Below are 15,481 nucleotides of genomic sequence, written 5' to 3' on the forward strand. Positions count from 1 at the left end.
ACTATTTGATTTGAGATTTAATACATAAGAGCGAGTCGGGATTCAATGTGTCGGACATCTAGCCTGTGCCATTTTAGACTGTAAAGCATGTCTGTAACACTGGAGGTGCGGCCAAAGTTGGACATAGCCCAACACACTACCCGTCTTTGGACCGCTTACATTTGGTCTACTTGGGTTGGTGTATGGAGACGAGACTTCGGAGTTATATTCCAGCTGTAGTTTGACGAGGGTCTAATATGCCGTGGAATTAAGTGGTTTTGGATTTAACCTTTATATTCAGGTGGTGGAAACCTAGAGTTTGATTTACCCTTTCGGTTGACATATTTATGTTGGCGTCCCACGAGAGATCGTTTGATATATCAACGCCAAGGTATTAAAGTAGTGTATTATGCAGGTAATATTGTGGTACTTATCACTTGTGATAACTTGACTCTTGGAGGGATTGAATTCCATATCTCCGTTAAACTCCATCTTTTCTAGTGTTTTAAGGTCGTTTTGGAGGGTATTTGATTGTCTGACAGAGGTAATTAACTTCCGTGACATGTATATTACAGTGTCATTTGCGAATAGACGTATTAAATTTAAACTGGATATTTTTCGGAAATCATTTATGTATGCATGTAAGAGCAGAGGACCAAGCTAAGACCCCTGTGGAACTCCAAAAGAGATAGGTATAGGCTCTGGGCTTGTACCATTTAGTATTACGGATTGAATCCGGTTGTCGAGAGAGCTCTATAATCCGTTTCAGGGTTTCACCACGTATACCATAGTTATGCATTTTAAACAGGACTTTCTCATCACTCACTTTATCAAATGCTCTGCTAAAATCTAATAGAATAGTATCAGGTCATCCTGATTTTGTTGTACACTGATTTGACAAGGTAATTTATATAATTATTGTGTCACACAGTATATTTTTCCTTGGAAACCATGTTTGAGATGGTAGATAATGCCAAGGTTTGGAAAGTGTTTGTAATTGATAAGGACATTATATGCTCCATGGTTTTGCGAAGTACGCATGTAAGGGATATGGGCCTGTAGTTGGCTGGGTCTGACCTGTCGCCCTTCTTGTAGATGCATGGGGGTTACATTTGCATTTTTCCACTGGGAAGATATATATCGATCAAGTCAAGTCAAGTCAAAAGTTTATTAAATGTAACAAAGGCCTCCGGCCCAAAATACACTACATAATATATAGTAAGTGGTTCAATCAGATAGTTGTGATCCCACAAAATGTATACATATACACTGATTAAATTGAGACACATATTCATAAATTCAGCACACAGTCGACTAGCAAACATATCTTAACATAATAGTTCTCTAGGCTGCTGAATATCATAATTAACGGATCAAACATTATTTAAAAGCTTCTCAAGATACAGTGCTGTTTGATATAACACCTTTTCATTATCAGAGCTAAGTATGTTATAAAAACTTAGTATACTTCTGTCAGATGAATACCAATTAAGAAGATACTGATTACGGATCTCACTAAATTTCTCACATTGAAAAAAAGCATGATATTCACATTCAACAATACTAGTGTTACTTCTATTATAACAAAATTGGCAGATACGAGATTCAAAAGGGGTATTGTTGTGCCTACCAGTTTCAACATGCAGCTTATGGCTTGAACAACGAAATTTTGACATTGCTAGCCTGTATTTAAAAGGCAAATTTATTGTAAGGTAACGTTCTGTATTTAATAAAGTTTTAAAATGTTTATAATGGTGACATCTACTTGATTCATCGATAGACTCTTTCCAGTTTTGTGTATGACAATCTATGAGTCTTTGACGAAAAATACTAACGAAGTAGTCAATATCTCCAACATCATGTGAAACCCAAACATAACCAAAACCATACAAAAATAGTAAGTGTTTGACCTGAGTAGCCTGAGTAGTGATCCTTATCAATGGGTTTCTGAAAGATAATTTCAAGGACTGGAGACTGTTATAACGTTCCTTTGGAAGTGTTTTAAGAATGGTGGGCTTGATCTTTTCTGGCCCACATAATGTGAGGATATTGAGATTATGAACTATGCCAATTGGCATTTACATGGATAGTAGGCATTCTTGGGTAGTTTTGACTTCTTCAGGTGATGGGTTATGTTTTTGATCAAATATGTCTTGAAGTTCCATCTTGCATTAGTATGCTAAGTTTAGAGGTGATTTTTGGCTGAATACAGACTGGAACTGCTTTTTAGATCTGCTGCTGTTGAAGTTCATCGGAGATTTATAGTTTATTTTGGTATGTTAAGGGTGGCTGCCAGGAATGCTTAATATCTTGTTTGGAATGTTTGAAAAAAATCTATTTGAGGAGGGAGTAGAATTTTTGAAACAGATAATGACAATTCTCACCGTAGGCCTACTCTAATTATATTACCAAGGTAAGCTATAATAATCATGTATGCCGTACACATTGACTTAAAAATTTAAGTAAAACATTCCCTTGGTAATTGAGTGTGATACGTGCGGCTTAGTAAGTATTTAGATGTTATCACGTATGTAAATAACTAGTAACCTCACTATAACAAACTGGTGCAGATTGCAAGCGTGCTGTATGGCCGCCGTGTATGATACGGTGCGACTATCCGGCGTGATTTGTCAATCCCGCGAAGGAAGGAACAAAAACAAACAATATGAAATCAAAGAAGAAAGAAAAAGAAAAAGCGACTGTTAAAGTAGAGGAGAATGTTGAAGCGGATTTGGAAAAATTTATTCAAGCATTTGAAAGTATGCGGAATTTGCTGATTAAGAATTAAAATGACTGCCTTCATTGCCTTTTTTGTTCGTGCCTAATGTGACACATGTTTTCGCGATGTTTAGGCCAATGAATAAAAATCAGATATTTTGTGTAAGATACACGACTGTAGATCAGATGCATTTTCTTATCTTTTGTGTAAGATATACGACTGTAGGTCAGATGCATTTTCTTATCGTTATCTGTGCCTGTTTTAAAGATATATCCGAAATTAACGAAAATGAGAAAGAAATGAATGGTCGAACAATGAATCATAACTTTATAACCACATTAATAACGGCCACATTGGAAGAAAGGATATGTTGGAAAAGAATTATCTTCATAAAATTCACACTTTAATCAGAGTCCATGGATGTGTGATTATCAAACAAAACCCAGTGATTTCTGTGGTTCTCCTTTCTTTTTGCTGTGTTCACAGATCTTGCAGACTTAGTTCTTTTTTTCTGTCCTAAGTCCTAATAAGTAAAAACTACTTTCTATAAGTTTAATGTTCACCTGGTTCGATAATATATGTTTGGAAGTCTAGAATCAGATTCTAGAGGTACAGACCCGTACCTTCAGACAAGCCTGTTTGAGGGGTATTAACCTCCTTTTTCCAGAGATCTAGAGTATTTGCATCTAAAAAGAGTTTAATGAGTGACCCCTTGAACGAATTATTAATACTTAAAATTCAGCAGAGAAAAAAAAATGTGTGGAAAACATGAATAACCTAGTTATTATCAATGAAGTATAAAATACACAGAATGGCCACAGGAGATATATCTCGCGTAAGCTTGTGTCAGCGGGTTACCTTATTGAAGTGTTTGGTGACTTGATCACTCGTGATCAGCTCAACAGACGCTTATTAAAGTATTACACTGGCGATACGGTCAACACGTAATAAACCGAATCTGGTCCTATTTTCAAAAGATAACTGTTGATTTCTCAGACTTCCAATCATAAATTCATGCCTTCCACGTGTAGAAAATACAAATAACATTAAAAAGACACCATTATCATTATAAACAAACGATCTGATAGAAAGTTTTTCATTACACAAATTTTTTTCCTTCTGCTGTCTGTTTCATACACCGATAAAACAAGATCTCATTCAGTTCCCACTTGATGTTGGCAAGATTTGCTCTGTATGCCTTTCAAATTGCTGGTCTATTTATTTTAATAGCTCTATGTTATTATTAAAGAATAGTTTGTCAAAATTCAAATTAACATTATTTTGTCTAATCTAAAATCTATTTGTGCCACTTCGATTCCTCATGATTATTTGTAGTTCCTCACTCAGATTTTTACGTTTCGAAATCAGATGAATGGTAGTATCTGTGAACTTTTTGGATCCAAGTTTTAGGTGAATACTGATTAAATCTTATTTGTTTCATTTTTGAACAAAATTTAAGATGCAAATAGCCATAAATCTCTGGAAACAGGAGGTCTGTACTCCTAGAGAACCCCTTATAGGCTTGTCTAGATGTACGGATCTGTACCTCTACAATCAGAGGTACAATTCCATACCCCTAGACACTTCCTATATGTATTGACTTTCATCACAAGTATACTTAATGTGGTTCCAGTTTATCCCCTATATGAAAAATGGATTTGACAATCTATATGTCTTAATTGGGGGTGGAGGTGTGGGGCATGTTTCAGCCAATGTTGACATCATTCTTGTTTCTCATCATTTCAGAACCAACAAGAATATACAGATATCTGCGAACAAGACATCTTGTTTCGGTGGGTATATTTTCTGTTTAAAATATATTACATTGATTTAGCATGTTTACTTTAGTGTTTTACACTTTGTTAAATTGAATCAAACTACAAAATTTTTTGTACTGTATTGTATTGTACAGTATTGTGACAAAAAACTTTTTTTGTGTTTTAAATACTAATTTATTTTAGGTCAATTGTAAAACAAGTTTTACAACTTAAAGATATATTTATCGCTCTTATGCTAGGTTGTGCTAGGCCCCTTAAAGGTCTGTCAGATCTAAAAATAGAAGAAATGTTTTAAAACAACTTCTTCTCATGAACTAGTTGGTGGGTCTTCCCCAAACCATGTCTGTAGCATCCTTGTATGGACTCTCAAGTTTGATTAAATGGTTCTGCTATCTTGGCCAGTTTTCAGCGCAGTCAGATCTAAAATAGAACCTCATAAACAGTTGATTGATCTTCATTAAACAAAATTGTTGCATTTAATGGTGCAGTGTTTCATGACATTAATTCAATATCAAAGGTCAATGTCAGGTGAGCATCTTTATAGCCATTATGACCTTGTAGTGTTTCTGCCATCAACTACACTGTCAACCTGCTTAATTATTTATTTGGCAATCATCCTTTTAAAAAGATAAATTTCTGTTGATTTCTGTTAGATTTTGGATGTAAAGCATAATCTTTTCTTTTGCTTTAGAATCTAGTCTTGAGAATTAAACAATTTTTTTTCAAAATTAAGGAAAAAATTTCTATTAAATACCTTTAAAAAAATGAAATTTGCATATTCTTTTACAGTGCCATGGAAACAAAATTCAAAATGTTCAAACTTTCTTATTTTTAGACAATTTTTAAATTGTTTTAACCTTTAGCCAGCTGGCGGCAAATTATTTTGCCTTGGCGAACATTGCGGACCAAGATCTGATCATGGTCTTCACTGTTCGCTATTCATTCAGTAAATTTTCAGTGACCACCCCTTTTATAAACAAGTGGTACTGCCCAAACTGAATGATGGACTGGTCCATTTTAGAAATTAAGCAGGCTAAATGTTAAATGCCTTTAATGATTTAAGAATATCTAGCAGAAAGAATAAACAAACTAACTCATTGCTTTCCCCTTTAAGTATATGATTATTAATCTTGCAAGAAGTACAGTTTTCTTAAATTTCATGATAAAGATCTGCTTGTTTTTGAAGTTTTTAGTATAGGGTATTAATTTGTTCATTGTTTTGTTTACATATGCAGAGATATTTACAAAGAACCATTAGCATTCTCACAGGAATATGCTCTTATTGGATATTTTGATAAGGAATATTTTACTGGTTTAATATTTGATTATGCTGTGATACATTCTTTGTTAAATTCTAAAAAAGATGTGTGATGTGTTTATTTTATTTTGTAGCCAATTTTTCTCCAGAGGAACTTAACCTATATGAAACACAGAAGGTCTGTGAACAACTTGAAGAGGTGATTATTTAAGCGTTCTTTTTTTTCTTTTTTTTTTTTTTTTTTTTTTTTTTTTTTTGGTAAAAACTGAAAGTTGCTGTTGTCTTAGGTGTGTATTTTGTTAACAAGACATCTCCCAACTTTCTACTAAATGATAAACATAAATGTGTATATAAGAATTCTTGGCTTTAAGCAATGTTGGCAAAGAGCCGGTCAATATGAGTATTGATGGGGCCGGTGGTCAATACTGGTCGATTCAATACTAATGTCACTCTTGGGTGGTCAGTACTGGTTTATTCAACACTTTGACATAATGTACATTCACAGGTTAGTACTGACTGAGGCTGTAATAGTAATTTTGATATAAAAATAATAAAGCAATTTGAATACTATAAAAATGTTCATTAAAAAGGATAGTTGTCAATACTGGTCGATTCAATTTCGGTCCTTGGGAATGTGTCCTGGTCAGGCTCCATTTTGGACAATATACTTAGACTGGTTAATACTAGTTTATTCAATGCTTTTATAAATCTTCTTACAGTACCTTTATTTTAAATTAAAGATTTTTATAAATTACACTCATTGAAATGGACACTACTGGTCAATTAAAATTTTGGTCCTGCGCTTTATCCCAGATCAGCACATGTAGTGGTCAATACTGGTAAATTGAATACTTTGATCGCATTACTTATTTCTAAAATAAAGTTATCATGTTCAAGCATTGAGAATAGTACAGTGGGATTATTGTTCATGACAGTTTCAATTTATCACTGGCAATATAATTAGTGACTAGATAAACAGTCCAGCAACACATCTAATGTATATTGTAAGACATGGTGTCAATTAGGCAATATGACAATTGCTATCAAAACACAAACTACTTCCATGAAAGGGTCCAGGTGTCTACAGCAATTTTTGATTAAATTATTTATACCAGTGAAAATAATTAGATTTACCACTTGTGAATAAAACATTTACTGCTACAGTTTATTAAGTACTTTCTACAAATTAAGTAGATCTACAGTTAAATTACCGTTAGCAGTTTTTTCCTCTTACTGTGACTTTTTTGTAGAAAAATGATATATCTGTAATCTAATCTAACAGAAAATGTTCAGTGACCAGTATCAACCATTGACCAATTTGCCTCTTCTGACCAATTTGGGAGTACTGATTAGGTTGCTTTAACTAAATGATAATGCATGCATTCACCTTAATCAAGTCCCAAATGCTCTTAAACAGTCATTATTTAATTGTTCATAAACTTTGCAAAATATCTTAAGTCAGTATTGACTAATTGACTAATTGACCACTTCAGGGAGTATTGACCTGGGAGGTTTTAACCACCCAACATTGGCTTTAAGATAGTGGATCTATAATGATCGGTAATTTCGGTTTGATTACCCCAGGTACGTTTTGTCTGTATGTTGTTTCGATATTTTTGGGCTGTCACTGAAACTATTGCTTTTATGAGCTACATTTAAAGCCAAACAATTCTTAAATAACAGAATATACGAAATTGCATGGAAATTTCAAAAAGCCATAAATATGGGTCTATTAAGTTTATATGACTGTGTTGGCAGCCTTTCAGTTTCAAAATTGTTTAGAAAAATGCAAGCAGACGACAACTGAAAGTTTTCTACTGCAGGAGATCATTCAAAGTTGACAGTTTACAGACCAACAAGAAAGATATAAAAAATGACAAGCATTCGTACGTAAAATTGAACAAGTTTTGTAATTAAGACATCATTAAAGTTGAAGTTACAGCACAAGCTTAAATAGCCGCTTACATAATGTAAAGTTACCTGTAAGGTAATTTTCTATTTAAAGCAATGTTAAATCTAGTTAATATAGTGCTTAGCGCAAAAACACCATATACTTTTAAACATCTTTAGATAGTTAAATTTCTATTACTATCAAATCAATTGTTCTTGTAAATTGAATGTTTAATATTCTTTTAATAAACTTCATATTCCTGATCTCTATCTCAATTATTTTAATTAGAGGTTGACATTGTTTATAAAAAGAAATGTATACCAGAAGTAAGTGTACTATCATAGAAGTTTTACTTTATGGTTCCTGCATTGTCTTGCTCTATATACACATCCTGTACATTTCAGCCATTATCTTAACAAGAGCTGTAAATTTCAAATTTTAGTTCTGTTGTGAAGTACCTGAAGTTGGAGTTAACTGGCGTTTATAACAGCCAGTTTTCTCCAGATGTACATGAAGCAGCTATAGATATCACACTGAATAAAGTACAGCATGGTCGTAAGGTAATATCGTAACTGAAATTATGTAAGATGAATAAGCAGTCATAGAAATTTATGCCTGCTGAAATGCTGATGGTAGGGAACAGGTATACTGAACTCATATTTGTCTGAAACTTTACTTACAAGCAACAGATATTCGGTTGGCTGGAACATTTTAATATACATGTAGTATATTTATATTGATGAAACGTTGAGCCATCTGTAAGAACAGAAAGCATATGCAAAATTTCATTAAAATCTATTCTCGTTTAACAACTTTGGAATAGGATGGAAATTAAGCAGTTTAAAGTCTTTTTACGTCTTAATTTCAGACTAAAATGTCAATGAACACAGGCACATGGCTTTTATTGTTCTCATACAAGAAGTGATATAGCCACTGTGGGAATTAGTATACTGGCCATGCCTTCCTTGAGTGATCTAGGTCTTTGTTTGTATCACATAGCGCATAGAATATGTAATTCTGAGTGTAAAACATACTAGGCATTTTTTAGAAGTTTTCTTTCAAACTTGCTCCTGAATTAACAGTCTTGTAAAGATTCACTAAATGAGACTAGTTTTGTGTTCAGAGTTTAACATTTATATATTGAAAGAGTATTTGCAAGTTCTAACTTCTTTACTTCTTGGTATTGCATTTTTATAAACAGGGAGATAGTCAGCAAGGGTTTAAGCAGATCAATGTTGGGAAAGCAAAAGTACCAGTCAATCCAAATTGGAACAACTCTAGTCTAGATGGTACCCAGTCTGACAGTGAAAATTACAGTCCATGTCAGGAAACAGTCATATGTAAGGATGGATTCAGCTTCAAGCCAAAAGATGGATTCCACAGTTGTATTTTAAACTTGAATGTTACCTGTCTTCTCAAACCTAGTCTTTCAAATGGAGTCACAAATGGAGATGTTTCAGAGCATGGTATATTTTCTTTTTCCTTTTGTTTTTAATCATGACTGTGTCTGCTCTTCGAGGCCTGATTTCTGTGCAAGGTCTGTGATGAAGTTGCTTATCTTTCACCATTGTTCAGTGTTATCAGAGTCATACTGCGAAAGAATGGGTGGTTCTACCTCTATTGCCTGGATCAGAACCTTGGTTCTGTCTCTTCATTGTTGGGATATCTGGAAATGATCTTATGATATGATCTTATCTGTGTGACATATAATCACAACTGGATGACTAGACATATTGTCTTCATAGATAATAAGACCAATCAGAGAATACAACTTTTCCAGTGTTCACATTCAAAATTATACTCTTAAAACACCAGTCTCTAGCTGGCAGGTTCTTTTTTGTTTTTAACTATAAGGGAAAGGTTCCCAGGCCTGCCATTCGTGTGTGTGTTGGGGGTGGGGGTGGAACTTGCTGGGTACTCAGAAATTCATAGGGGAGGAGGCCTACAAATGGTCACTACTATAAGAGAGGAAGAAACCGGACTTGACAGCTACTCTACTTACCTGATTATTTCTGAATTGTTAGCTGGGCCATTCTTAATTTTGAGTACTAACCATTCAAGCAATGAAGTATGTTTTTGTCTGTATTTATTGCTTAGAAATAGTTCATACTAATTTTACTATACAGATGAGCCACAACCAAAGAAGAGACGCAGTGTATTAAATGGGCGAAGCATTAGTGTGGAGGAAGAGTCAGTTACATACAGTGCAGAGCTTACTCTATATGGTAAACAATACCAAGGAGTACTTAAATCAGGAATGTATGATCTCGTGCTGCAAGACTCGGCATCAAAATTCTCAACTAGAGATAGTAGATGGGACAGTTCTGTTGGAAAACGGGTAATTTTGTTGATTCATGTTGTCAATAATTTTTTATTGATACATGATTGATAGCTAAAACGCCTATTTTGATGCAGTTCCCCACCCTCTGCAAATTTATATCAAAGCACTTTCATCTGTTATAGTTGATATTGTTTTTACTTGGTAGATTTTATGTATAATTTTTTTATAAGTTTGTTAAATTTGTAGGAAGGCTTTTAGTCAAATGGTAAATGTCAGTTATAATTTTATCTTACACCTTAATATGCAAAAAAATATCAAGATATTTATTATTTATGATTTTCAACACATTGATGTTTGAAGCTGTGAATGTTTCTGAATGTATCAGATCTGGAGGCAATCAGTTTTTTAGCTCATCTGATTTTTTGAAAAAAAATGATGAGTTATTGTCATCACTTGAGCGGTTGTCAGCGTCGGCGTCGGCGTTGCCTGGTTAAGTTTTATGTTTAGGTCAGCTTTTCTCCTAAACTATCAAAGCTATTGCTTTGAAACTTGGAATACTTGTTCACCATCATAAGCAGACCCTGTATAGCAAGAAACATAACTCCATCTTGCTTTTTGCAAGATTTATGGCCCCTTTTGTACTTAGAAAATATCAGATTTCTTGGTTAAGTTTTATGTTTAGGTCAACTTTTCTCCTAAACTATCAAAGCTATTGCTTTGAAACTTGGAATACTTGTTCACCATCATAAGCAGACCCTGTACATCAAGAAACATAACTCCATCTTGCTTTTTGCAAGATTTATTGCCCCTTTTGGACTTACAAAATCAGTTTTCTTAGTTAAGTTTTATGTTTAGGTCAGCTTTTATCCTAAACTATCAAAGCTATTGCTTTAAAACTTGCAACACTTGTTCACCATCATAAGTTGACCCTGTACAGCAAGAACCATAACTCCATCCTGCTTTTTGCAAGATTTATGGCCCCTTTTGTACTTAGAAAATATCAGATTTCTTGGTTAAGTTTAATGTTTAGGTCAACTTTTTCTCTTAAACTATCTAAGCTATTGCTTTGAAACTTGCAACACTTGTTCACCATCATAAGCTGACCCTGTACAGCAAGCAGCATAACTCCATCCTGCTTTTTGCAATAATTATTGCCCTTTTGGACTTAGAAAATCATTTTCTTGGTTGAGTATTATGTTTAAGTCAACTTTTCTCATAAACTATCAAAGCTATTGCTTTAAAACTTGCAATAGTTTTTCACCATCATTAGTGGACACTGTACATCAAGAAACATAACTTTATTCTGCTTTTTGCAAGAATGATGGCCCTTTTTAGACTTAGAAAATCATGGGTAGGACAATATTTCTAATACACAAAAAAAATCAGATGAGCGTCAGCACCCGCAAGGCGGTGCTCTTGTTTTTCCTAAAGTAAGTTTCTAAATACACACGATTTCAGTTTGTTTATTGCATATTTTTACAATAAAAATTCAGTAATTCACTCATTACTAAAACTTTATATGTAGCGCACTTATTTTACTTCTGACGATGAAATATATTTGATAAAAGTCGATTTTTACATATTAATCATTTTATAATACGTCATTATATGAGTCCTTACATCAGCTGCTGGTCTATAGTTCGTGTTATATGACTGCACTGACCAGTCAGTGTTCCGACACAGTTTGGCTAAAGTTCTTAAGTTCAAACTTTGCATATTAAATGTGTGATATTTATTTCTCATGTCAAATAATAAAACACTTATTGAATGGCATATTAATCAATATTCACTTCTATTTGTCCTTGGTCTGAATCTTTCAGTATCTGTATTGTATATAGCATGTTTTGAGGCATTGGTAGAAAGTCAAGATTTGACGAGGAATCTAGATTGCTACTGATGCTCACATCATTGAACATTTATCAGCACATCGCAAAGGTTTAGATGTTTGCAAAAACACAGATTTATTACACTGATATCACCCATAGCCTAATATATTTACATGGTTATTTTCTTGGCAGAATAAATCTAAATTTCACTGAACTTCTTGAATTCCATGAATTTCTTCTTCAGTCCATAGATCTTCTTGATGAGTTTGGTTCCAGTCCTACTTTGAAGTTATATTTGTGTTGGACAGATGATCCTGAGGGGAACCAGCAATGTAAAATTCCACCTTGTGAGTTTGTGAAAAATAATCGGATAACAAAATACAGCAATTTCTCAGGTATGTAAGCTAAGTGATGCTGCACAAATACACTCAACAATTTTCTTATTGCATGAATATACTAACTACACTAGCTTTTCGTTGTTCTCTCGTTTAAATATCATATTTTGATGAAAATTCCACACACATTTTTAATGATCATTTAAGTAAAAGATAACAATGGTCAGACATAAATTCTTGTGATTGTTATAGTTATGTTTTATCAAAATAAAATAATCATTAACACGATGTCCAGTTTTCATTTATATCTGTCAGTATTAAGTAGAGATAAGAGACAAGGTGTGGAGTTAGAAAAGCTATGAATAGTTATTGGTTGTCAGGTTGTAGTCTGAATTTGATTTTATGCCTTTGATACAGTATCTCTCTTCAGACAGGACTTGTTATGAAGAAACTACTGCTGTAAAGATCATTACCTTATAGGGTAGATGTATATATATATAATAAGGTTCACATGCTTTATTTGGTCTGTCGGTTCATAAGTTTAAGCTGAAATTCGTAAATTCAAGTAGATGAGAAGTTCAATCTGGAAATGGTTTGATATAGGATTTACACTATTTTGCAACACTGTTAACAGAGACCAGTAAACCATACCAATGTTCCTAGATGCTTTAACAATACACGCCAGTTCCCTGCAGGCCAATAACAACTTTATCACATCAATCTCAGGTTGTTGATGACTCACTCAGACATAATGTTTCCACCCACAGGTCAAGCTTACAACATTTTGTTTGGTGGTCATATGAAGTACCTGCTGTTCTAGATTTGAACTTGCTGACCACAGAGCAGTCTTACATCTTTAAGATGAATTTATCATGCATGTTTGCACAAAAATTTTGTTTTATGTTCATTTGAAGAGGCCTTTTATGTTCACACAGGGTATGACTCAGAAACATCACCTCAAAAGATAAAGGAAGAAGCTCAGTCAACGCCCCAGAAAAAGATGCAAGTGACATATATGTTCTTGTATAATGACATCACACGTCAGCAGACAGACACCCGGGACAATATGAGGTGTCCATGGTGTACAGTGAACTGTGAAAAATTATACAGTCTCTTAAAGCATCTACGACTGTGTCATGCTAGATTTAATATATTATATGTGGTATGTTTCTATTTTATTTTTGTATTTGTTGAGTTAACCTTTAGCCTGCTCAATTTCTAAAACGGACTGGTCCATCATTGAATTTGGGCAGTACCATTTATTAGCTCGACTATTCATAGAATAGTGAGCTATTGCACTCGCCCATGCGTCGGCGTCCGCGTCCGCGTCCCGATTTTGGTTAAGGTTTTGTATGTAAGCTGGTATCTCAGTAACCACTTGTGGGAATGGATTGAAACTTCACACACTTACTCACTGTGACAAACTGACTTACACTGCACAGGTTCCATAACTCTATTTTGCTTTTTTACAAAATTATGCCCCTTTTTCGACTTAGAAATTTTTGGTTAAGGTTTTGTATGTAAGCTGGTAACTCAGTAACCACTTGTGGGAATGGATTGAAACTTCACACACTTATTCACTGTGACAAACTGACTTACACTGCACAGGTTCCATAACTCTATTTTGCTTTTTTACAAAATTATGCCCCTTTTTCGACTTAGAAATTTTTGGTTAAGGTTTTGTATGTAAGCTGGTAACTCAGTAACCACTTGTGGGAATGGATTGAAACTTCACACACTTATTCACTGTGATGAACTGATCTACATTGCACAGGTTCCATAACTCTATTTTGCTTTTTTACAAAATTATGCCCCTTTTTCGACTTAGAAATTTTTGGTTAAGGTTTTGTATGTAAGCTGGTATCTCAGTACTTATTAATGGGAATGGATTGAAACTTCACATACTTGTTCACTATCATGATCTGACATGCACTAAGCAAGTCCCATAACTCTACTCTCTTTTTTTTCAAAATTATGCCCCTTTTTCGACTTAGCAGTTTTTGGTTAAATGTTTGTATGTAATCTGATATCTCAGTATCCACTAATTGGAATGGATTGAAACTTCACACACTTGTTCACTGTCATGATCTAACATGCACTGTGAAGGTCCCATAATTCTACTTGGCATTTTTACAAAATTATGCCCCTTTGACTTAGCAGTTTTTTGTTAAGTTTTTGTATGTAAGCTGGTATCTCAGTATCCACAAATTGGAAAGGATTGAAACTTCACACACTTGTTCACTGTCATGATATGACATGCAGTACAGAGGTTCAATACCTCTACTTTGCATTTTACAAAATTATGCCCCTTTTTCAACTTTTGTATTCATTCAATTGACAAGGCTGTTGAATAGTCGAGCGTTGCTGTCCTCCGACAGCTCTTGTTATTCAAAGGGGTGTTCAATGAAAGTTTACTGACTAAATAGCAACAGTGTAGACCATGATCAGCCTGCACGGATGTGCAGGCTGATCTTGGTCTGCACTGGTCGCAAAGGCAGAATCACAAGCCGCCAGCAGGCTAAGGGTTAACACAATGAGTGTTTTGTCAAGACAATATTTCTAGTTGTTTTTATCCATTGCAAATTAAAGTCATAAGGTTTTTCACCCAGCTGTTGGAAAGTAGCTTTAAAGTCTACAGTGTCTTTTCTTGCCTTAAACCTTTAGATTATTATCCCCCGCCAATGAAATCGGGAGATGGGTATTGAAATGGCATTGTCCGTCCATGCGTGCCTCCGTCCGCAGCAATTTCTCAGTAACTAGGAGGTAGAATTTCATAAAACTTGAAATAAACATGAACCAACATACTGCGATGATGCCCGTCAAGTTTTTATCTGGGTCCACCCCTTATTTCCAGAGTTATGGCCCCTGAAATAGTCAGAAATGCACATTTTCACCTTGTGACGCGCCTAACCTAAAAAGTATTACATATAAATTGATGATACCTTGCGTGAGTCTTTATCATGATATGAACTTGCGCACCTCCTATTTTTTGTCTGCCTCCGCCCCCTATTTTTAGAGATGGCCCCTGAAATAGTCAAAAATTCCCATTTTCACTTTGTGACGCACCTAGCTCAAAAAGTATATGATATAAATGGATGAAAACTTGAAAGTCTTTATCATGATGTGACCTTGAACATTTGGCATTCTTCTTGAGAATCTTAGCGCTTATTACAGAGTGATTGCCCTTCAAATAGCCAAAATAGTGTAATTTTTGTTTGTGATGCTCATAACTAAAAAAGTATATGGCCTAGAATAATGAATCCTTTTCATAAAATGTTTGTTGAGGCTATACCCCCTTAAGACTTTGCAAACATTTGAATTATTATCCCTTATTTGTGACAAATGTACCAGTGGGGGACACACACTGTCTCCTACAGACACATTCTAGTTTTTTTCATATTTAATTTTCCATCA

At 34.4% G+C, this 15,481-nt stretch overlaps 1 protein-coding gene across 1 annotated transcript in view; it reads left to right on the plus strand.

Moving 5' to 3' along the window:
- The first annotated feature begins 2,578 nt into the window (after positions 1-2,578).
- The window catches only part of LOC123564522 (polycomb protein suz12-B-like), a 36,966-nt gene continuing 24,063 nt past the window's right edge, over positions 2,579-15,481 (plus strand). The window contains exons 1-9 of the mRNA XM_053527101.1: positions 2,579-2,738; positions 4,445-4,491; positions 5,869-5,933; positions 7,558-7,620; positions 8,056-8,185; positions 8,827-9,091; positions 9,752-9,963; positions 11,977-12,127; positions 13,003-13,229. Coding sequence (XP_053383076.1) covers positions 2,645-2,738; positions 4,445-4,491; positions 5,869-5,933; positions 7,558-7,620; positions 8,056-8,185; positions 8,827-9,091; positions 9,752-9,963; positions 11,977-12,127; positions 13,003-13,229 — 1,254 coding nt within the window. The 5' untranslated portion in view covers positions 2,579-2,644. The remainder of the gene's footprint in view (positions 2,739-4,444; positions 4,492-5,868; positions 5,934-7,557; positions 7,621-8,055; positions 8,186-8,826; positions 9,092-9,751; positions 9,964-11,976; positions 12,128-13,002; positions 13,230-15,481) is intronic.

This window comes from Mercenaria mercenaria, chromosome 2 (assembly GCF_021730395.1).
Source record: "Mercenaria mercenaria strain notata chromosome 2, MADL_Memer_1, whole genome shotgun sequence".
In the NCBI taxonomy this organism is placed as follows: domain Eukaryota; kingdom Metazoa; phylum Mollusca; class Bivalvia; order Venerida; family Veneridae; genus Mercenaria; species Mercenaria mercenaria.